Source organism: Poecilia reticulata, chromosome 3, assembly GCF_904066995.2.
Source record: "Poecilia reticulata chromosome 3, P_reticulata-male-v2, whole genome shotgun sequence".
Taxonomy (NCBI): domain Eukaryota; kingdom Metazoa; phylum Chordata; class Actinopteri; order Cyprinodontiformes; family Poeciliidae; genus Poecilia; species Poecilia reticulata.
In genome coordinates, this window is record NC_088832.1 from 27,056,748 (window position 1) to 27,081,433 (window position 24,686).

A 24,686-nucleotide genomic window follows, 5' to 3' on the forward strand; every position below is an offset into this window, starting at 1 on the left:
CGATATTTGCGGGCTTCTGTGGGAAGAGTGTTTGTGAATCAGTGTGAGTAAGCAGCAGCACAAATGTTTGAGGAGGCTCTATAACCGAGCAGGAAAAAGCACCTGTTCTCTCTGCGGCTCCTGTCTGTTTACACATCTTCCGGCCTACCGAGGGAACATTTACAGTTTCACTAACGGCAGCCTTAAGTTCAATCTATTTTGCTGTATCTCTAACTAAAAAAATGTGTCGCCTCCCATCGCAAAGTTTCTTTTGTTATTATTTTTCTGAGACACATGAATGCTTCAGTGATGTCCAATAAGGTTGGAGATGCCCTGAAAGCGTCTTACCTTGTGGTCTGATGGACTGCGTGATCACCATGGGCATCCGGATCGGACCACTGAGAGTCCCTCCTGTCTTCACGCCCTAAGGAGAAAAACTTTATTAAAGCATTTTGAAAGACGGAGATAAAAATCAGAAAGAGGAAAAGAAGGAAAATTTACAAACATTTATTACGGCACAACTGTTTAACCACTCTTTCATTCTATAGATGATTATCTGTTTCAAGGGAAAATCAGCTTTTACCCTTTGGCAGAATAGGAATGAGAAACTGGCCGACAGCTGCTTGCGTCTTATCTACTTAAATTTATCTGCAGGAGCTCTCTCCGAATTAAAACAAAATTGGTGTCAAACATTTGTGCAACACTTTTTTTTTTCCCTTTATAATTTTAAAGATGTTTTATTAATAAATGTTCAAAAGTCAACCACTCCCCCCACATCTACAAAATCAATCAAAAATATGGTGTCAATCAAATGCGCTGCATTTGAAGCAAATTTTTTTGTTTGTTATAAAGATTTTAAAAACTTATATAAATTAATTGTGCCATGTTTGTGCAGCTAAAACTTTGTGGCACAGTTAATTGACACCAAATTTGTTTGACTTTGTTAGTGTGGCAGGGCTAGTTCACCTTAGATGACCTCTGGAAACATTTATTAATACCTTTGAGACAAAATAAAAAATTTTGCTGCACAAACCAGCACAAACGTTTGACACCAGTTTTGCTTCATTTGAAGAAGTCGAATCATTTAGCCACATGTGGAGATTCACATTACCAGTTAGTCTAGTTCAAATTGAAATGAATTAAAAAATCATCTACCCTCCTGGTAATGGACTTTTTTTTTTCTTTTTCTTTTTCTTTTAACAAATAAAGATCTAAAAAGTGTGGCATGCATTTATTTTCAGCCCCAATATTGTGCAGTATTTGTTTTCCTGCACAAATAGGTTTTGCATCTTGGCCAAAATGTTCAATATTGGTTTCATCTGGTCAGATCTCCTCCTTCCACGTTTGTCCGTTTCCCTTAAATGACTACAAACAAGACTTATCATGACTTTCTTCTCATCATGCTTTCACATGCAAATGGTTTACATAATGTACACCTGTGAGCTGATTCTCCACTCTAGGCTGTGAACCTCTCCTACTTCTATGAATAACGCTCATCTTGAACAGCCTGTCATTTCGGTTGAACAGTAATATTTTAGGTAGGTGAGCAGTAGTGCTTTTAGATAATGGACTGAACACTGCTGCCTGTATTTAAAGCATGTGATGTTTTATCTCCTAACCCTGCCATAAAACGTCTTCACAACTTTATCTCTTATCTGTGTTCCTCTATGCTGCTGTCTGTTCACAAATGTCCTCTAACAAAGCTCTGAGGACTTTACAGAGCAGCTGTTTACACAACTATTAAATTACACAAATGTGACTAGTCAACTGGAGTGACAGAGTAAAGGGAGCAGATGACATGTATACCACAAATGTAATAATTTCATTTGTTTAAGAATGAGAGCTATTCATTATTACATTAGACTTCAGGATTTTGGATGGCTTTGGGTTTGTCTGTCACATAATAATCCTATTAAACACATTGAGGTATACGGCTGTAATGTGGCAAAATGTGAAAATGTTCATGCGTATCAATAATTTCACAAGGTGCTCTGTGAGTGACCTATATTTGCTGGTATTTCCAGATAAAAAGGCGAAATGAAGTCAAGACCTCAGTGAAATAGTAGTTTAGACAAAGAGGGAGAAAAAGAAGATGGAGCAGATAGAGTGGGTGAGGGGTGGGGGGGGATGAAGGGTGCTTGATGCTGGGCTATTAGAGTCACTTCCTTCCTTGGTAGCAGCTACAGGCCGACCCTCTGGCTCAGCCATCCATTCCTACCATTTTGCTTCTTGCTGCATATTTTTTAGCCTTGTTTTCCATTCCCTGACACATGCTATATTACTGTTCAAGCTACTGCAAAAAAGACAGAGGCTATTTTTCCCAGAGATCCACTGCAGGGGTCTGCAGGAGTGGGAGGGAAGGGTAAAAATACATTCATAATAGGCAGAGATAGCTAGCACCTCTGGCTAGTTGGCGACACAGTTAACACAGAATAAAAAAATAAATAAAAGCTGGAAAAGGTAGGAAGTTTGAAAATCACAAGGAGAAGGGTTAACAGCAAACTACAGTACCAAGATTGCATTTAAATTGTGTTTGGCCAAATGTCGAGTTTGGATTTGTGAATATAATGACTAATGTATAAGACACAATTGTTTTTGTTAGTGCAATAATTTTAAATTAAAGTTCAATAAATTTAAGTTTCAGTTTGGATTTCAGAGGTGATCACCGCTACAAAGTTGGACAGTACACACATATCTTTTATAATTGACACTATAAAAGATATAGTGTCAATTATATCTTTATAATTGACACTAGTTATAAAGTGTTATTGCCCAGTTATAAATTATAAATTATAATTTATAGTTATAAATTATAACTGGGCAATAATTTATAATATTCATAATCAAAATTCAAATCAAAATCTCAAGCTCTGCATGAAAGGAATATTTGGTAAAGATTATGTTTTAACTGTATAATTTAAGAACACAATTTTTTTTCCCACATTTTTCTCTCTAGACTTATAATACAAGCATGTTTGTTGAAAAACCCTCTCGAACAAAAGCACATATATCATCCCAATTTCCAAGTACTGTTATGCACAGTTCAAAAGTTAATAAAATTCTATTTTTGTTCGCAAAATTGTGATTTTGTACCACAAATGGAACGCCACACCAAAGCATATCAGGTGTCTAACCCACAGGTCCTGCTTAAGGCAGATGATAAGTGAAAATTGCTGTTTTCATTTTGGTCTGAGAGCAGAACTCTGACTAAACCAATTCTCCGATGCTGGGATGACTACTCACATGATCCCAAAGCACGCAATCAATCCCTTTCTTATTAAATTATCAAATAAAAAGAATATTTGTCAAATAGGATAAAAATTAATATCTAAAAACATTTTATGCATTTACTTGAAGACCCTTTTTAAAGTATTCAAAACACCCATACTTTAATTCATTTTGCCACAACAAAAACAAACTTTTCAGTGTTTTTTTTGTTAGGTTTTATATGTTTTGTTGGGATTTTTTGCTTGACTAGAGACTGAACGTTTTGCCCATTTTTCTTTGAAAAAAGATCAAGCATAGTCAGATTGTCCCTGCTGCAGAAATGCATCCCCACAGCATGGTTCTGCCACCACCATCTTTCATAGAAGATGGTGCACAATAGTAAGGTAAGGCAAGGTAATTTTATTTATATAGCACATTTTCAGCAACAAGGCAATTCAAAGTAGTATAGTCAGTAGATTCTCACACATGAGCTTCTCCAGCTTCTCCAGAGTTTCAGAGTATCTTTTTGCAGTTTGTTTTCCAAAAAGATGATGTCCCTTGTTCAGCCTTTCAGTTTTTAGAATCTGAATATTTTATTAATGATTTTTAGGACGGTTTGCATATGAAGACTTATGTCACACAGATATTTTTTAAACAAATTTGAAGACCTACTCTTTTTTAATTTCACTTTACAAATATACAGTGCTGTGCGTTCGTCTATTATATAGCACAATAAAATACCCTTATGTTAGTGGTTCTAATTTGACAAACTGTATAAAGGTTTAATTCTTCTTTAGCAAGCCATTGTAAGCTGTTTGGTTTTAAAAGTACCCAAATCTAGCTGAATAATAAAGACCAATTTTATTTTGAAGCAAATATGTGTACATGGCACAACAAGGATATGGAAAAATTCTGTATTCATGCAACATTTAAAGATTAAAATCAATGGATGATTTTAATGAATCCACATTATCTCAATATTTAGAAAAATAATCATTATCACCATTTTGATTAGGATTGTGCAGCCCTAAAATGATCAGTGAAGTTAAGAATTTCCCAGCTTTGTTTTAGACAGCAAACCTGTCATACTACAATATTCTGTAAAAAAAAAAAATGTGAGGCCATCTGTCCAACTGCTGAAATTCTGCCAATTGATTGCAATCATTGCAAGATATCTGCAACAGGACGGCTGAAAAAAAAAGAAAAGCAGAAATGTGAAAGCCAAATTAAAGTCCAGACCTCTAACAAAATTATTTGCTGTGGTGAAATATGTTCCTTTATAAACAGCTACCAACTACATACAAGTCTCAGTTGGATGAAGAATTGTACAAAAAGTGTGGATCAAAAATCGCCTGACTGATGTGAGAGTGTGGATAAGGTCCCGCAGGCTGTTAACTTATCCTATTGTCCACACACTTCTTCTACAATGTCAGTTAATTTGAGGGTAGTGACCAGTAATTATAGATCCTGCTATTCATCTAGTGCAGAATATTTATTAATTAAATATTGCCAGAGTACAACCATTTCCCTCAAACAAACACGAGTGCAAGCTTTTGTTTCTTGCAGATTTTTCAAACTATGACATCTATTACTTTCTGGTGTCTGTAGGAAATGCAGCACAAGTTACATTTGTTCCTAAATTTAGTTGCACATTTGTTAGGAAAAAATAGAAAGAGAGCACATATCAAACTGAAAACCTGAAAACTTGAAACCTTTTGCTTCAAGGATTAATTTTAGGATCCTTTCACATGTTTATAAAGCTGTTCATAAGATGGTGTAAATCCATCTTATTTATCAGAACTGTTCTAATATTATGAATCCTCCAGAATGCTCAGACCTTCCAAAACCAGGTTTTAACTAGGCTTTGGTCATCATTATGGCACACACTCAGAAATTCACTACCTGAGGCTTAAAGTGTGAACATTTTAAAAGAGAATTAAATGCATATCTTTTTTTCATTTCTACCTGCATAATGAATTCATCTCCTCAAACTTCATTCTAATGTAGCTTTTCAACTTTGATTTTACCCTGAGTATTAGAATAATTTTAGCATTTTAACAATTTTATCTATAATTCAAATTACCAATAAATTTGCTTGGACTTTATGCAAAACTGTAAATGTATTTGTCGTGAAATAATTTGTACTATAAACTTATTTGCAAACTACATATCATTTTTGCAAGTTTCCACATACATTAAAGGTAATAAGAAAGTAAAACGTTATTAATATAGCGTCTTTCAAGATATAAAAATCCCAGTGTTTCACAGCAATGAATAAAAAAAACAAGAGAATTTAATAAAAAGCAGATTTTAATAATAATGCTTTAACTGGCTTTTAAAAGTGGCCACAGCGTCCACCAACCTCTGAGATAACCTGGTGCCTGTCCACGAAGAGCTGTCCAAGTCAGTAAAAGAGTCTTTAATTGCACTATAAAATAAAAACATAAGCCAATGCAGCAGCACCAAGATTGGACTCGCAAGTGAAAACTTGAAGGATTTTGTCAGAAGCCTGGCAGCAGGTCTTTGACGAATTTACAATCATCTAAGCAGGTTTTACTAAGGCATGTCTATGGTGGTTTGCAATAATCTGATTGAAATCAAACAAAAGATGAATTATTATTTTCAGCTCAGGAAATGACACAATGGAGCTTAGTCTGGCAATACATTTCCAACAATAAAAACAGAAATGAAACAGAGACTTGACGTGTGCATCCAAAGGAAAAGTAGGATCAAGGGTTATACAAAGCTTCCCAACAGTGAATTTGCCCAAAAACCAAGAGATCCAAGTGTTTCCTTTATCCAAGACATGCGTTTTTCTGCTTCAAAAAGATAATTATTTCAGTTCCGTCTTCAGTTAATTGAAGGAAACAGTCTGCCTTCCACTGTTAAGTAGAATCTAGGCACTTTAGGAAACTGAAATTTAGACACTTTGTTTGGGTGAAATAAGGTTCACAACTGAATGTCATCTGCATAGCAGTGATACGAGATGTATTTTAAGGCTGACAAAATGTTCCCAAGTGTCATTTGTTCTCAATCTTTGCCTTTCAACATTTAACTCAATGGAGAACAAGTGAGTTAAAGTAAGGAGGAAGATAAGGGAAAAGACAGAGAAGAGAGCAAGCATGTCAAAGGTGTGAGAATTGAGAGAACCCTGTAGTTTGCCCAAACCCTCCACTTGACGCCAAACTATTCTGAGTTTGACCTTACTTGAACTGTGTGAAAACATCTGGCCAACCGCAGAAGACCGCCTATCTTCAGCTTAAACAATCCCATAAACAATCTGTAATGCATTACAGTTGTTTGGTGAGGCTCCTGGTTTCTACATGTGGGCTCTGCAGTTCATCTAGTATTATTATCTCAACAGCTAGAGATAGAGTATGCAGTGTGGACACATTACTGAGAGGAAGAGAGTCCAAGTTAATCATTTCCACTATCAATCAGGTGCTTAAATTAAAAAGAAAAGAAAAGGTAGATAAGAAGTTCTTCAACAGGGAACTAACATGTCTATGGTTTATTCAGGCTGCAAAAGAGTGAGAGAGGAAGACTTTGTGACTTCTTATATAGGAAGAGGGGAATGGAGGACAGTGAAGTAGCTTTTTTATTACTTTGTGCTTTCAATCTCTATCACAGGACATGATGAATATGGTAATGTTGGCAGCGCCCTGAAAATCTCGAAGTTTGGGTACAGATCTAAATTTTCTACATTGTGCACAAAGGGACAGCTGTTTTTGTAATGCTAGCTCTGCCTTTTCAATTTAAGATGGATACAATGTCCCCTCCATAAAACTCTTGTCTTTGTTTTAAAATAGTAAAACCGCATTTTACGGGGGAGTGTTCTCTTTCACATCATAAACATTCCTAATACAATAAACCTCAAAGGAGAAAAGCCAACATTGACGTCAGTGGGTCAAACATAAGCCACAAAGTTCTGATTGGTGAACTTTTGATAAAAGTTAGAGCATTATTACCACACAGAGGAGTATGAGTTCCTCTCCAATTCTTTGTCTTAACTTGCAACTCCCCCCTCCCCCAATACTTTTCTTACGACACTTTTGACGATCTACAGCAAAAGCTTTGGTGGTTCTGTGATCACACACAAATATCTTGGAAATTTCAAGAGTGCTACATCCCTCTGAAAGACTTCATTTTTTTAATTTTTCTGAGTGAGTTAAATCTGTTTTGGTCCCATAAGCCCTGAGGCTGCCTAATAATTATGTACACCTTGATAAAAGGGTGTTGATGTCCTTAGGCCATACCGTCCTTCATTACACAAATACACATCACCTGATAAGCTTAAACCCAATAAGCATCCAAGTTTATTCAGCGTGGATAGTATGCATAAAAATGAAAATATGGTCAAATTGCTCTCATGTCTAATAATTGTGCACAGAGTATAAATGTCATTTTCAGACACTAAATATTCAACTTCAAAACAGCCACATTTGGGCCTTCAAACTACAATCTATTTCTGTTCAATCTGGAAACATGTCACTAATTGTTGGAGACAGGTGGAGTGGCGATTTGTCTGACCTTCACATGGCTGATAAGAAGCCGTCTTTGTGTAATTAGATACATTGAAAAAGTTTGACTCTTAAAGGAGATCCTGTTGTTGCAGAAGGAGACCAGCAAACAGAGTGATACCCATATGACACCTGCATGACTTGAATTTTGCACAGATTTCAAGCTTTGAGAGCAGCAAAAAAGAATGAAACCCATTAGTAATGTTTCTGTTTGCCAGCTATCTATTATTTCAGGTTTAATCTCAGTAAAGTGTAATGAAACTTTATTTAAACTCTATAAAGTTCTGATATGCGTTTGTAATCATGGTCCTGTTGGATCATCCAAGTTTTAATCATCCAACTGTTGATTTGGAAAGAAGCTCAAGTATTTAGAGGTTTAGTCTTTGGTTTATATTTTATCCACTTTGTGCAAAGCATCAGTACCATTATGACCCTCAGCATGATGCTACCATCATCATAATGGAAGCTGGTGATGTGTTTGTTGCGCTGAAAGCTTCATGACGCCTCTAAACATATTTCTTGTCATGTGATCAAACAGCTCAACTTTTGTCTCAGATCATATTTAGGCCTCATTTTCTCCAGAAGGCATTTTGACTTCCTCAAGATCCTAACCAACTTTCTTTCCTCTGAGGGCAGAAGTTTGGGTCAGAATATTGAAACTTGGACAGAACTGGGTGTTCCAACCAGACAATGAAGCAAAAAAAAAAAAAAAAAACACAAGAAAACAGATTTTTGAATTATATTAGCAATGTGGAATGACCCTAACCTCAGCATGAATAAAAATGTAGAGACTGTGCTTAAAACCCAAGATTTGTGCCAGGAAACCCACAAATTTAAATAAACTGTACCACTTCTGATAAGAAGAGTGGTCAAATATCCAGCTAGAATGATACCAGAACAGAAAGCATTTGGTTTTTCTGCAGCTTGTTGAGGTCTGTTTATCAAAGGTAGGGTACTTTCAGAGATTTGAGTCCATCCAAATCTATTCTTTCCCAATCACTGAAGTTTCAGGGGGAATTGCGTCATCACTAAACTCACCTTTACATGTGAGGCATTAAATCACAGAATTCTACAATACAGCTCGATATAAAAACCCATCAACCAATAACTAATGATATAACAGTGATCCAAGGATTTCCTCATACTCGTTTAATGAATTCAGGATGTCAAGAAAACAACAGTGTAAGCGTTTTCTTCTCATGAGTCATTGAGGGCTTCAGTTCAATTTAAATTGGACCCGTGCTCGTGAACATGGCTGTCGTGTTTGTGTCTGCACAGGAGCACGGCTCTGCTCTGTACGTACCATGGCAGCTGCATGTCCGACGGTCCCAGCGGGCAGCACGCTGGCACCCGCAGTGGTGCTGACGCTGTTAGGGTGCCGTATGCGGACAGCTGGCCCAGCTACCATGGCAGGAGGGGTGCCGCCGGCTGCTGGTTTGACTCCCTGCTGCAGGGGCTGGGTCAGGGACTGCTGACTGTTCAGCAAAGACAGCCTCAGGGCCGGGAGGCTCTTCTGTTGACGCACACAGGGAGGTCATGAAGATTGCAGTCACACAGCAACACAAAGCAGCATATACAGCTGCAACAACAAGTTCAGCAGCCGGGTACACTGGTTGTTTTATTGTTGCTTATTAAATTATGACTGAACGTGGAGCATGCGTATCAAACCTGCCATGCACATTTGATATTTACTTGTGATAATTATTCAAAACTAAGTGCGCTTTTCATTCCTCTTCATAATTGTGAGCTACCTGTTGTTGGTCTGTTACAGAAAGTCCAAATAAAATAAACTTTTGTGGTCGTAATGTGACAAAATGTAAAAAAAAGTTCAAAGACATGTCTCCTGCAGCTATCAATACCAGAATAAATCTATTTAGCCTTTTAATTTCAATTGATAGACTAAAAAGATGTCCCCAAACAAAAAGCCCACCTTGAGAAAAGGCACCAGGTAAGGCTGCGGAGACGACTTGAGCTCAGTCTGCAGCCTGCTGGTGAACTCTTCCGGTTCAATCTTGGCATCCTGTCAGTCAGAAAGGAGAGAAACAAGAACCAGGCAGATTAACATGGTGATTTGGCCATAAGATACTGAAACCCCAACACTTGCAAAGACGATAAGGCTTTGAAATCCCCATCCTAAAACCTTGAAGTATATTCTAAAACAAAGGCTGAACATTCATGAGTTCAGAAAGTAGATTTTGGAAAAAGTTTCATGCTGCCATCTACAGGTTGGAAATATTCAATACAAAACACACAAAAGGTCAAAGTTGACTAGTTCAATTATGCTATTTACCACCTGAAGTTAGTCAGATGTTCAAAAAATACAATTTCATTAATGTCTGCCGTGTTAAAAAGAGCTGCTATCCACTTTATGTAATAATGAAGACAATACAGTTTGTTTGGTTTCTCACACCCACCAGCAGATCCTGAACCAGAGCTTTGACGTTCTTGGAAGTCTCAGGAGACGGAGAGTTGTGTGACGCCAGCTTTATAAGTGTAGCCAGGAAATTCTTACACTTCTTCACATTTTCTTGCATCTCCTGTGAAACATGGTGAATATTTTTTTACCATGTTTAAAGAAAATAGAAAATTGTAAAATGAATTAAATTAGAAAATAAAGATGAGAATATTACTCTTTCAGCAATTGGCCTTTTTTTGAGTCTGTATGCTCCAGTTAAAAATTAATCAACCACTAAATTAGTTGACTATTGTTTCAATAACCATTTCATCGCTATTAATCCCCTTAATCGTTTCAGCCTTACAAACAAGCAAGAGTTCATGTTGGCTGCATGTCCTTGGGTATGCACTAGTGTGAATGCATGGGTGCAAATGTTTGTGGGCATGTGTGAGACTCCTTGTCCGTGCCAGGAACCAGCGCTGGCCTCCTGGGAAATGGCGGAGAACAGACCTGGGACACGACCGGACCTCCGGGGGTCGCTGCGACGCTCGTCTGCGTCTGTGCTGCTGGCTGGGAGGTAGGCTGGGCCTGGGCCTGGGGGGTCATGACCATGGGGGTCTGCTGCGGAGCCGTCACTGCCACGGTCGGTGCCACCGGGCCCTTCTGGAAGAGCAAGGAAGAGACAGAGAGACAAACAGGACGTGACGCTTTGCTCGCAGCAAGGCCACAGAGAACAGGAGGCAGGCGCCACGGCGCTCCTGTCACATCTGGTCTCCTGACTTCAGCGGACATCTTTTAACAGAAAAGGAGGAGGAGAGGGGAGGCAGCGACAAGCAAGAAGCTTGGAAACAGAGTTATCTATTAAACCTATGCTTGATGCTCACTCATGGCTGGCACCACCTTACCGGCACGACACTCCAGCCTCTGCTGTAGTGTTGTTTTTTATATTTTAGTTAATAATAAGTGCGTGAATGATTGACAAGAAAAAACAGATATTGAAGCGCACTCAGTGCTGCATCAAGAAGCTCTGAAGGAAAAGACACGAAAACCTCTGAAGAAGACATGAGCACACCGTCCTTCTTCACGCAATGCAATCAAAAATGGAATGGCATCAGATTTTTGTGGTTGTAAGATTTCTCTTTTGTCTTGGGTAAACGAACACATGCTAGCTATCCTGCTAGTACTGCGCCAGGCCTAAATTTTTAGGTTTGCGCTTCACATCTCCCCGAACAAACCGGACTTTCAAGACAAATGAACTAGAGCTCAAACAAAGCAGACTAACCAGAGCCTAAAACGGTTTAGAAGGGTCTCTCAGCAACCAAAAGCTAACACTTCTACATCATCTGATAGCAGTTAAATAACCCAGGAAAGAACCTATTGGTAAGATATTTTAGAAAGCATAATAAATAAATTCTGATTTTCCTTAGAGAGAGAAAAAAAAACTCCAAGAAATAATTCATGCAAAACATCCTCTCAAAAACAAAGCCACATCCTAACATTGTTTCTCGACATGAGCTATCAGGACAGCTGCAGGAATAAAACATGAATTCATCATTCGAGGAGAGTTAGCTCACAGGGCGGAGTGCAGGACAAGAGGAGGAGGAGGAAGAAGAGGAGGAAGAGGTCTGGAGGGCAGGGCTGGAAGGTGTGGGAGAGGGAGACGGTGCCATCTTGGCCGGGGTCAAAGGGCATGGCCTTGTGGTCTGAGAAGTTGCAGGAGACTGCTGGAAAGAAAAAGAGCAACAGGATAAGGAAAAAGCCGGAGCGTGCCTCGCAGACACGTAGAGAAAGGTCACAAGGAGGAGAGAAGATGGTGTGAGCATGATGGCGGCGGTAAAGACTGACACAAAGCCAAGTTGCAGAGAATCAGGACGTCATGCAGGCCCTGGCTGTTCCCATCATGTTATGTGTGTAAATGGAAGAAAATTGTGGAACAAAGCATGTCATGCTGGAAAGCTGGAATAATCTTAAAAGCAGGGTGAAGTAATCTCTTTTCTCTATCAAAGCTCAAATAAAAGAAAAATGTCTCTATTAGATGATGGGACCCTTGTCTGAAAAGCAATTCACTATTCTAGCAGTTTGACAGCTTGCATCACAGGAAGACGGTTCAAATCTTCTGATCTTTCCGTTTTAAGTCAGGGAATATAAATTTCTTTATAGTCGTTTGAAGAAAATCCCTGACATGAAAGAGAAATTATGACTATTTCACCATACGTAAATGACTGCCGTAATTGTTTTTAGCCATGCGAAGCTGTATTTTTACTTCAGCATATTATTTAGAATAAGATGACTGCTTCACAATATTTACGCACAAACATTTTAATAGAAATAAAGAACATGATCTAACAGCTTTCATTTAAAAACAGAAAAGCCACATTTATTCCTCCTGTTGCCAACACAAACATATTGTGATTATTACTGCTCTGAAAGTGTTGTCCAGAACATTTATTGTGCATTTGATATTGACAATCTTATAAAAATATAAATAGAGATCAACATAATTATAACAAGCTAATATTGGCCAAATAATTAGTTGGGTTATTTGCTCTTCTTGTCAACCTAATAGACATTCTGCTAATTGTAGTTTGTTTTAAACTGTTAAGGGTGGCACTCCTTTAGTTTGGATACAAAGACTTGGTGGTTTTTTTCAGCTGGATCTGTCTTCCTTGTAAGCCAGGGAAAGCAATAAGTGTTGGAAGTGTGACACCACGCTACTATATAGCCCAACTCCTGGCCAAAACAACCCAGGAGGCCTTCGGTTCTGACCTCTGGCACCCAGAAAAGACCAAGAAGTCATAGAAATACCTCCACAAACACACGTGCTTCTAAATTTAGGCTCAAACGAAGCTGTACAATATTAGGAAAACGTGTAATTGCAATACTTTTGATGAATATTGAAATGCGGTGCGGTTTACTTTGAATTTTGGCAACTTAGCCACTTAAAAATGTACACATTATGTGAATCAAGGGAAGCCAGAGAGCATCCAACTGGCTAAATATAGTCATGGCATTCATAGTATGAATGACCCTTCAAACACAATTACAATTTCATCCAAGCAAATATTGATATAGTGATCCGATACATTGTTCGGTTTTACGCTCATCTGAACTGCAGTTTCATGCACACAGTGAAAACGTGGGCAGTTTTTCAGTGCAGAAGTAGGATAAGAAAAGGAGGAGGGAGTTTCCCCTCCACTAAAAGTTTTGTAGAGCTAAAGAGTTGGGGGAAGTCAGTGTATGACGGATGAATGGGGGGGGAGGTATGAGCCACGGGGTGCATCCCACCCCCAGCTATGCCCCGCTCGTGCTCACTTTCACTCCCACATGAGCACACTGGAGAACCAAAGCCTTGTTAGCTTTTTAAAATAATCAGGCAGTTGGATGATGAATGATTTAACAGGTATGGAAGGAAGGAAGCTCAGGATGCCTTCCGTTTCTCCCCTCGGGCTCATAGGAAGAGTGACAGGCCGACAGAGGGGTTGAGCTCTGGGAATAAACACCATTCCCTTTCATTTCGCAGCTACTGCTTTTCCTGTCGAGACGGCAACGCCGCGGCCCACTAATTTGTCAACAGAGTGACTGGGAGAGGCGACGACAATCTGCGAGTCTCTTTTGAGCGGAGCATGTCAGGATGGAGGCAGGTTGGCTGGCTGGAAGCAAAGTTCTGCTCTGAACTGGTACAGATTTCTATCCACAACACCCTGACCAACTTACTGTCTAACATTTAACAGTTTTTCTCGTGAATATGGAGACAAAAACATTTCATGAGAACAATCACTCAATGCCAGGTTTAAAAAGTATGAAAGTTTATTCTTTGAGGGAGCAGAACTACCTGCAAGGTTGTATTATACACCAGAATGTTACATTTCTGAATTTTAAACCCTGACATTCGGCATTGTGCATATGAACCCAAACAGAGGATGCGTTTTTGAAAATGTTTTATGTCAGTTCTACCACCTTCTTCTGTTTCCCCAGATATAATATGCTTTAGCTTTCACTGACTTTTGAAATAAAGCATAAAGATATAAAACCAAAATGTTGTCTTATCTTGAGGTTGCACAGAAATTAGGAGGAGAAGGTAATAATAGAGAGAATAAATGCAGGACGAACCAAATTGGAAAATTAAGTAATGAAATGCTGCCCTCTACTGTCAATGTTTTGTCTTTGCAGTTACTTTTAAAACATCACAACTACAAACTTCAATTGATTGAAGATTAAACTGAAGTAAGTACATCATTATGGAGCGGAAGGAAAACAATACATAGTTTAATTTCTTGTTACTCCTCAAAAAAAAGGGTCAGATCTCTGAAGCTCATGGCTATTATTCAACCACTACAATTCTCACACCTGAGATCTTGATCTCTTCAGCTCCTCCAGAGTTACTATGAATATCTTGGCTGTTTCCTGGTTTAACACAACACTCACTCCAAATAGGTTTTTACAACTTGGGACATTGTTTTGTACCCTGACTCTATTTTAAACCTCTCAAACACTTTATCCCTGCCCTGTGCTGTGTGTTCTTAGGTCACCATAGTGCAGTTTGCTCATTAATATTCTAAGGTTGACATACAATAAAAGTATTTATATTAACTTCTGAAGACAAGTGGTTACCCTGGATTTTATTTTGTGTTTTTTATCATACTATAAGAGCAGCAAGCTCTCGCTAGTCGAGCCCCTTTAAGCTCCATCGTACGTCACACATTTTGTCAAAAAACGAGTTCTTTAATCCAGTGGGTATGTATGTGTCTTTACTGGAAATAATGAAGGGAAACACACAAAACGATTGTACAGATTCAAAAAACAAATGGAAAGTGATAGTCTAAAGACTGTGTTACTTTTGGGGTGTCAGGCTTCTACAAAAAGAAAACGCTTTTCATCCTTTTTTAAACTCTTCAACAACCAGTCAAAAAGCATTGTAATTGTAAGCTTAGATAACATGCAATTTATGATGCTTATATTCTTCAAATAGCAGAAGAACAGTAACTCTGAGAAATAACTCAAGTAACAATAATAGCATATAGACTTTAATTATTTATATGTCTCCCACAATAGTGAACAGGGATGGAAACTATTTTCATCTCCATGAAAAATTAAGGGATATACATTTCTTTTAAATACTTGTATTTAGTGACAATTCCATAAATAAACAATTAACCAAGAAATTAGATTGTATTTATTGAGAGATAAATACTTTTTGGAAACATTAATGGACTCCAGATTCTCATATTTCATTTATAGTTATAACTAAAGCTTTAGAGTTGACCAATAACATTATTATTAGAAAATTAAAAAAAGAAAAACACAATAAATGACTGAGAAAATACTAAATGGTTTGTTCTGAATCATAAAGACATTTATTTACCTGGCAGGTGCTCTGTGTCAGTAAAACTGATCTGAACTTAGAGGACCTAAACATTTACCTACCTTGTAATTGAACACTTAGTACTTTCCAAAGGTGTGCACCCAGAAGCATAAGTTCCAGCTTCCAAATGAATGATGTATCCACAGGTGATAATAATCCAATTCCTATTAATGATTCAGCAACCCGTTAAATTTTTATGAGAGGACCCCGTGGAGTCATTATGGTGCCTTGAGATGTTAATTCACCAATTAATCTCAATTGAATTTATGGATAAAATAATCAAGTATATCCATTTGTTCTAATTAGGCGTTTTAAGATATCAATCACACTGCAATTAACAACTAGAGTTAAGCCGTGCATTTATTCACGGGGTTCAGGCTCAACAGTGTGAAAAAAGATCAAAGTTTATCAAATTCAATCAGTCATATTCGTTTTCACAAAGGTCACCAACCGTGAGATTAACTCAGATTATGCAGAGTTGAAGACATGGGGTTACACCTTTTTCCATGATCACTCTTGCTCTCAAAAGCTAAAAATGGTTGTTTGCCCTAATATAATATAAAAATGCACCTTAAGCTGCAATGAAATGAAGATATGTGGGTTGCTCTTTCAAAGTGTTCACTTTTTGTTCTACACAAAGCAGCTGCTACAAGAAATAAATGTAAAGTTCAAATTAATTTAACAGTTGCCTGTTGCATTGGATATATTAGCTTAGCAGACCTCAATTTAGCAGCATTTCAGTGTAGTGCTGTGTTGATTTACTGGGTTCCTACACGTTTCTTATGGAAAAAGGAGGAACCATGTGTTGAGTGCAAAGAGGGCTACAAAAGTCTTCACAAGGAAATTATGTTTCCTAAACTTTTTGTGATCCAGTAAGTTCAAATGTCAGGAGATATTGGAGATTATAAGGTGGTTATAATTTGGCATAAAGGGGGGCCTGACTGTGATGTCCCAATATGTCTATCAGTGGGAGGGGGGGGTGGGGGGGGAAGAACACACCGACTTTTTCAGACCATATCTCGACAATGCTTGATAGGACAAAATTCCTTATATGAGAATATTGGGCATGTCATCAGCACTTTCTTTAACAAGTTTAATATCTGGATTAAAAAAGAGATCAAGTTCCGCTTGGTTCAAATGTAGATACATTTACAGACCAACCAGCCTAACAAATGACATATTTGTTTTGTTGTTTTTTTGTTTTTTTACAATAGTTGCATTATTGAATTTTTAAATATATATATTTTTGAATACCTAAACATTTCCCAACTCAATTACAACTATGCTGTTTCCGTTTCCAGTATAAAACAATAAAAAAATCTAATGACTTCTAAAGGAATGAAAATGAGATTAAAAAAATCATAATAATTTGAATGAATCTATATGAAAGTTACCAAAGAGCAGCATGCTTTCAGTTTTTGTCCTTACCTATAAACAATCAGATGATAGTGAGTGTAAAAGCAGGCCATGCCACAGAGACATAACACACCAGAACAAGGGATGTCACTGCATGATGGTATCTAGCACTGAGCTCTGGAGGCGAGTCTCACCTGTGGAGTTGTTACTCTGAAGGACGTTCCCGTTGTTGGAGCAGCAGGCCTCGGGGAGATGTTGTTCTGGGCCTGGGCTTGAGCCTGGGCTTGGGCCAAAGCCTGCTGAGGAACCAACACCAGCTGGCCCAATTCAGTGCGCACCAGCACCATTCCTGCAAGGCAGCGAGGAACGACTATTAGCGCTTAAGTCATGAGTAAGAAACAGCCAAAGCCCATTCCTCAATTATGTTGTTGTATCTCATGTACCGTGCAATTTCCCTCCCATTTACTGGAGAAATCAATGTCTGGTTTTAAGGCTGTTCTTTGAGGTCTGACCTAACAATTAAGATTTTAAACAGATTTCACATAGGAACTAGGACACATAAAAAAGCCAAAACTGCACGGCAGGTACTTCAATAGAGGTAGAAAGAGCTTTGAAATCAAAAGAATATGAAGAAACTAAACGATCATTCAGATTTAAGCATCAAAACATTCATTTCTGCTTTCAACAAACTCAAAGAAGAAGCCTTCTGTTAGTTAATACATGTACACATTGACGAATAAAATCCAATTAAGGTAAAATTGTCAAATTCTGACCTCTGGTCAATTTACTAATGCATTTCATTTTATAACATTGACAACTTGTCACAGTTTATTGTAAATAACAAAGTTGACCGTATATTCTGACCCTGCTATGATACTGTTAGACTAAATAATTTTTTTCTGAGGTCAGATGACTCAGAGGAAGGGCAGCACAGAAACCCTTCTGGCTACTGGCCATGAACAAAGAAAGTAAGAATAGAAGCACAATCAATAAAACTGCTCAATTATGTCAAAGAAAACAGTTATTTCCATTTAGAAAAACTATCAAATTCTCAGTTCGAAAAGCAAAACATATGTCCATAAATGTGGAATATTTGAAATGTTTAAATAAATATTTTCTTAAAAGTATTTAAAACCAATGGGAAGTGAGACTGGAACAAAATGCATACAGAATAGTTGTACATTCTGCTCTCAGAGCGACTGAGTTGGACCGATGACTTCGGTGGCTGGTGCCCTTGAAGCTACATCTGGAGGCATGGGCTAAAATAATGTTGCCAAAAACTAAACGTTCTCCATCTCTTTCCATTAACTTTTTACTTTTCATAAGCATAGAAAGTCATTCCGTTTCTTTTTTGGTGTATCTTCTATGTGTTCTGAAACCCCATCAGTCTTGGCACATGGTCGCTCGTACTGAGCCAGGTTCTGGTTTTACTGGAGATTTCTTCCAGTTAAAAGGGAGGTTTATTTCTCTCTACTGTTGATACATGCCTCTAAGGTTGGAAGACCTCCTTGCCATCACCCTGATCTTTAGCTCCCTCCAGACTCTCAGTTCAACAAATGGGAATTGTACAACAACATTATTGTTACTTGAGAAGGAGTATTAATCCAAAACGTCCAGCAATTCTTGAGGCAGACTGCTGCTTTTTGAAAAATTTAATTAGTTATTTTTATTGAATAATTCAATTTGTTCAGCAAATAATTCAGTTTGTGTTGAAATAGATGCAATCTTAAAAACCAGACTTCAAATCTGAAACCTTTCAAAGAAGAAAAATTATATTTTTATATTTTATCCCTATATCTATATCTGGAATTTCCTTTCTGAACTATTGAACAGGCTAATTACAATTAGCAATACAAACTAATAACAAATGACACCTCTTTATTCTATGTCATTAAGCATTAAAGTTACGTCTTTGCTAAATTAGTGTGCTGAAAAAATGTCAATGAGATACACACTGTAGAAGAACAAATTGCCTTTATTACTGCAATTATCACCTTATTTTACATGCAGATCGGCTAAATTGGATGTTGAGGTCAGGGTTGGAAGAAAATCTTGTTTCCTGACTTTAGGGCGCCTTCCTGCTTATTTTGTTTTACTTTAAGCATGTATAAATGGATAGGAATGCTTTTCTGTTTTTATGGCAAAACAGAACAAATGAAAAAGTCAGTAAGGCAAAACTTTGGATGTAGTGAGGTATTACGTGCAGAGGCATTTCATTAATGGCACCCTGGGCAATCCTCTGTCTTTGAACCACTCTCCTTCAACCCTGGATAGCCCAAAGGTCTTGTAAATCTCAAACGTAGTCTAAAAAAGTGAATAATCCAATTCAGGTTTAACCAGTCCAAGTATTTTTTTTCCATTTTTGGACTAGATTTGATCAAATGGGGCCAAAAAAAACAACAACTGAAAACAGTCATTCAATTTTAGCAGTTTTTACAGTATTAGCCATTCACAGTCTACAACCTTTATAAAGCTTATGCTACATGCCTCCCCTGCCAAAAGGCATGGCACCTTGGGCTGGTAGCCACAACACTGATAACAAAAGCAACTACTGTGGATTTTCTATGGAAAGTTTGAGAACCGCTGTTTTACATGAACTGTTAGGAGGGGCAATAGTTTTCTTTGAGGGGCAACAACAAAAGATCAATTTATACTCATGCCGGGTGCACTGCAAAACATTTTAGTTGCATTTAGTTGTGTCCACTAACTTCTACTCATTAAGTAAAGGGAATCTTGCAAGTGTTAGATTTTTAACTTAAATGTGAGTTTATGAAAAATAAACTCACAGTAGTAAGTTGTGTTGACTTTTTATTCCCCACAAAATGACATTTTTGGTTTACTCAAAAAAAACTTTGAGTAAACAAAGTTTGTTTTTTTTTCTTTCAGTTGTAAAAATAACTGAAAGGAGAAAAAGGAAGGAGTGGGAGCCATTTCCCAATATGCTTAGCGGCATGTTTTTGTATCCTGTGTTGCAGTGAGTGAGATGGAAGTGTGTTACATTGACATGCCGTGTGTGTGTTTAAAGGAAATGTTCATTTTAATGCATCTGTCAGTTAGCAATAGTTGAGGACATTTTTCTTCTATTGCTATTGTTCTGTTTGAACCAAATGTTTGAGCTAAATTTACAATGATTCTAGACAAATAGCATTATCAGATATTTTGCTCATCCAAGTTGATTCAAAATCTAAAACACTGTCTAAACAAGTAGTTATTTTAAATTGATAATGTGAGTAAAAGTAATACAGAAAAGTGCCCTTGTTTAGCTAGGTGACAGCAGATTTCTTGCATAATGTGAAATAATTATTTGGTGTAAATTACAGTACTAAGTGATAACTACTAACAATTGAAGGTTAATGAGCTATCAGATCTTAAAAAAAATGTTTAGACGAGAGGTGGGCGATATGGACTTAGTTTTATCACAAAATATTGTGCCAGTGTTTTAATAACAATAAAAAATGATGATAAGGACTATTGATCTCTTTTGTAGCTAACTGCATGGCTCCATAAACACAAATGCTCTGCTCTTGAAACACACAGCTATAATTTAAAAGAAGTGGATATTTAATACACTTCTTTTGGATACCAGTCACGTAAAGAAGTGTGATTTATCACTAAACTGCACAAAGTAACTGCATTTAATTCTATTTTCAAATTTATTTAGATTTTTTGAGACTCTTTTTGGACAAACAATAAAAATAAAATAGTGGAGGAAATAGTAAAAAAGCAATCTTGACAAAAGAGAGGGTTTGGAATTTATCATGACAATGATAAATCAAAATTCATGCAATAAATGATAAACTATACCATAAATGCTCACCCGTGATTTAGACAATTGCCTTTTGTTGTTAAATCAACTCGATAAACTTTAAAACCAAAACAATGCTCTAGTTGACTATACTTGCACTTTCAAAGCAGCAGGTGCGTCTTCATTTTCAAATTAAATCACCTTCAAATAGTTTAGTATACATATTTACAAGGGAAGACGATAATCGTGGAGAACAAGGCTTAATAACGTTTACCAGTGATTCTTGAGAATAGGGGCAAAATGGGTTTTAATTTTCCTATTATTTTTTTTGTTATTTCTCAACCTTATGTATGCAAATATGACAAATAATGTTTTGGAAATGTAAAGATGCTAAGGTACAGGCTCCCAGTTGCAACATTTTTTTTTAAAAAAATTACATTTTTAATCGACCTGACCTAGAACGTTGTCATCACCATCTGACAAAAATACATAAAAAATAATTTTTAATGACCCTGTTAGTGATATTTTTGCTCATTTTACAGACAAATGCTTCTCAAGAAACAACATAAATATTATTTAAAACAAAAAACAACAAAAAGTCCATCTGACGGTGTTGACACTGCATGACGGAGTTGACGCAGAACTGAAGGTGGTGTCAAACTAGTGAGTAAAATGAAAAACTTGGTGCATGTGAAGTAATGCAATTTATGTAAAATACATTAAAAAGAATTAATTGCACATTTAAGTGAGATTTGACAAAAATGTCACTGAAAGAGTCACAAAAACTGATGGAGTTGACAAAAAGCCAAACTACCTCAATTTATATGATGTTATTCCTAAGGAGGCCATGTTGTAGTTCATCAGGTCCAGGAAATCTTTATAATATACCAAAATTAAGCTTTTATTTCACAAAATTTCACCAAAGTTTTGTAAATTGTCATTTATGGTGTTGACACATCATGGTTGTGACAAACAACATAGGAATAAAAAGAAGAAAAACTAAAGAATAACATAAGCTAACCAGAGCTAACTAGCCCTCTTAGCAAAGGAAGAGAAAGGAAGTGGTCTTGGGGTCCTCAGAAGTTCTGGTGCCCCCCAATAATGCCTGATTTTTTTTTTTTTTTTTTTTTTTTTTTTTTTACATTCTTTTCATTTCTGACGGTATTGACAAAAACTAAGGACAAATTTCAATGGAGTTGGAAAATATTTAAAAATTATTTTTAATTCAATTTATTTATACTTTTATAATTATTTATATGACTACTTATACTTAATTGTCATAATATATAATTTTAGTATTTCTTTAATAGTTTTAAAGTATTATAATGTATTGAGTTCCGCTCCTGGACAAAGGCTTTTTCAGGCATCATCCACCGACTACAATGTTTAAAATAAAAAAAATATCCAGCAAACTCCAGGAAAATATACATTGTTGTGCTCACATGACCCAGGTTAGTTTAGTCAGATATTTGAAAAAATTATATTTTGTGTATATTTTATTCAAATTTTGTGCTTTATCCATGGGACCTGTTTTGTCCCTATTCTCAAGAAATCACTAAACACACTGCACACCAAGAAGAAGAAAAAAAGCACATTCTCTCCAACCCTCCAAAATAAAACCTTACCCTGTGGGATGGTAAAGCCAGGGGGAAGCTGAATGGTGGTCTGCTGTTGTGAAGGTCTGACAATCAGCTGGGGGGCTACTATCCTCTGAGGCGTTGGAACCCCTGGACGGGGTTGAGACAGTGCAGGGGTGGCCACGGCAGGTGTTGGAGAGGGAGCTGTGGGCCTGACCATGCTCATGGTGGAGGTCACAGCTGTGGTCTGGACAGTTCCACAGACAGATGTGGTCGCCATGGCGGTGGCACACACAGCTGTTGTAGCGGAGCTCAGAGGCTGGGTCACTGTGGTGGTGGTAGTAGGAGCCGCTGTAGTGGCTGTTGCTGGTGTGATAGCGCAGGAAGCAGACGGTAATACAGTGTTTATTACAGAGCTCACACTACCAACCTGGCTTTGCGTTACAATATTGGACTGACAGTCGTCTGTTTTGGAAGCTCCGGTGTCCGTGGCCGCCTTGCTGAGATCTCCCGTGGGAGATGAGGATGTGGCGGGCTCTATCCGAGCACCCTGCTGGACCAGCGCCGAAACGCTGGTCCCGTTGCCGTTCTGGGCAATACTGGCTACGATGTGACTCGGGAGTCTGTGCAAGGCAATGGTGGGAGTCCCCCGGTCCAGAGCAATAGCCGACTGACCCACGGGGAGGTTTGCGTTGGACAAAGTGAACGTGGAAGTGTTGATGGCCGATCGAGTGGAGTTTGGCGGAGTTGCGCCCGGGTCCACGGAGCTGATGATGCTGCTGTCGGTCACCGCTGTGATGCTGCTCCGTCTCGTCGTCACCGCTGCGCCGTTCAAACTCTTTATCCGCGCCGAGGGGCTCCTTCTCGGCGTCGCGACGCGCTTCCTCTGTGCGCTGGCCTCCGCGGGCGCCTCACCTGTGCACTGGCTCACCTTGGCGCTCCGACTGGATGTGGTGCTGATGCTGTCCTGCGGGGATGCCAAAGTTGACACGCCAGATGCAGTCAGCGGTGTGATGGATGCTCCATGTGATTGAATGCCGCTGCTAGTGGCGTTCACACAGCCAGCCGAAGTGCTGGTAGGCTCGCCAAAAGAAGAGGAGCAGCTCAGCGACGCAGAGGTGACAGTTTTATCCGGGCTTGCGTCCTTAGAGTTCACCTCCTGGTGCATCTCAGGTTTATTCCGCCGTTCAGGTTGTTGTTGTTGTTCTAGTGTTGTGGTACTCACTGGAGCTGGGAGCGTTTTTCCTAAGTGATGGTTAGCAGGGGCCACAGAGCCAGCGCCTCCGTTTTCGTCTGCTTTCCCCGCGGAGTTGCTCTGCCCAGTCAGCTGAGACTCCAAAGAGCCCACCAGGTCGCTAACAGCCTTCTCATCCACCTCTGAAAAGAGCATATCTTCCAGGGGGTCGGAGGCGCCCGCCATCTCTGAGCGCAGATAGCAGCTTTATAGCGGCCGCACCGCGCATGCGTGTTACTAGGCATTGTGGGAATGAGCCTAACGTCACCAGATCAGGGGGAGCTCTACGGGAGATTTTTTAACCCTCCTGGGTCTCTTGACTCTTTTTTGTTGTTGCTGCTTTAATTTCATTTTTATATAAAATTATTGAGGTAAATGGCATAGAATGTGGTCAGGTTGTCTTTTTGGGTGTGAATTTCATTTATCCACGTTATCTGTTATTGTCACCTTCCTAAAATAATGGTTTAAGTATTTATTTTTTTTTTTTTGCAAAAAAGTGATTTTATTATTATTTTTTGCCTAAAACATCTTTTGGAAAGAAAAAAGTTGTGATTTTTTTTTTTTTACCCAAATTAGTTTGGGCAATGAAATAACTTAGGCCATTATTTTAGGAAACCAACAATAAGCAATTTGTCCTAAAAAAGAGTAAAAATATGACTTTTGACTTTTTGTGCCATTGACTTGCAGTTATGTTAAATACACTACAAATCTCAATGTCTTTCATTCCCAGATAAAGTGGCATATTAAGACCATTGTAGAAAGAAAAAAAGGAAGAGCACATTTCCTCCAAAAACAACTCAAAGAATTTGAGATTAATCTCAGGCATTTTCTTGAAACAACTAAGAAATTTCTGTGTTTGAAAGGACAAAAATTGCTTAAGAAAAGACTCAGAAATTTTGAGAATAATCTCAGAAATTTTCTAGACACAACATGGACATTTGTGAGTTTCAAAAGTAAATAATTTCTTAGTTTTTTGTAGCAAATTGATTACTTTTAAAAACTGAAAATGTACTTATTTTTTTTCTATAAAATTGCTGATTTTTTGTCAGAAATTTGCTTTAAAAATGTTCTATCTTTGACGGCCCTAATACAATGTCATGCCTTGGTGATGGAAACCTTCCTATTCCTATTTTTATTGCTTTAAGATATTTGTCTTGCAGTATATCATTGTTACCAATTTTTGATACCCTCAGCAAATTTGGGTGTGAATTTCTTTTAATCAACCAAATTGATGGTTTCTGACATGAAAAGAAACATACATCTTCCAAAAGAAAAAAAAAGTAAAAGAAGTATGTTTTTGAATATATTTAT

General features: G+C 37.9%; 1 protein-coding gene across 3 annotated transcripts in view; it reads right to left on the minus strand.

Moving 5' to 3' along the window:
* Positions 1-23,632, minus strand: part of LOC103462632 (transcription initiation factor TFIID subunit 4) — a 100,130-nt gene extending 76,498 nt beyond the window's left edge. Inside the window, exons 1-8 of one of the 3 annotated variants that reach the window (XM_081605384.1) lie at positions 22,190-23,632; positions 17,014-17,168; positions 11,676-11,822; positions 10,612-10,764; positions 10,121-10,243; positions 9,637-9,726; positions 9,010-9,219; positions 328-403 (exon numbers count right to left, since the gene is read on the minus strand). In XM_081605384.1, the coding sequence (XP_081461510.1) occupies positions 328-403; positions 9,010-9,219; positions 9,637-9,726; positions 10,121-10,243; positions 10,612-10,764; positions 11,676-11,822; positions 17,014-17,168; positions 22,190-23,561 (2,326 nt within the window). In that variant the 5' untranslated portion in view covers positions 23,562-23,632. Of the gene's footprint in view, positions 1-327; positions 404-9,009; positions 9,220-9,636; positions 9,727-10,120; positions 10,244-10,611; positions 10,765-11,675; positions 11,826-17,013; positions 17,169-22,189 lie in introns of all 3 variants that reach the window. The other 2 variants (XM_081605383.1, XM_081605385.1) reach the window with 2 other exon arrangements.
* Between the last annotated feature and the right edge of the window lie 1,054 nt (positions 23,633-24,686).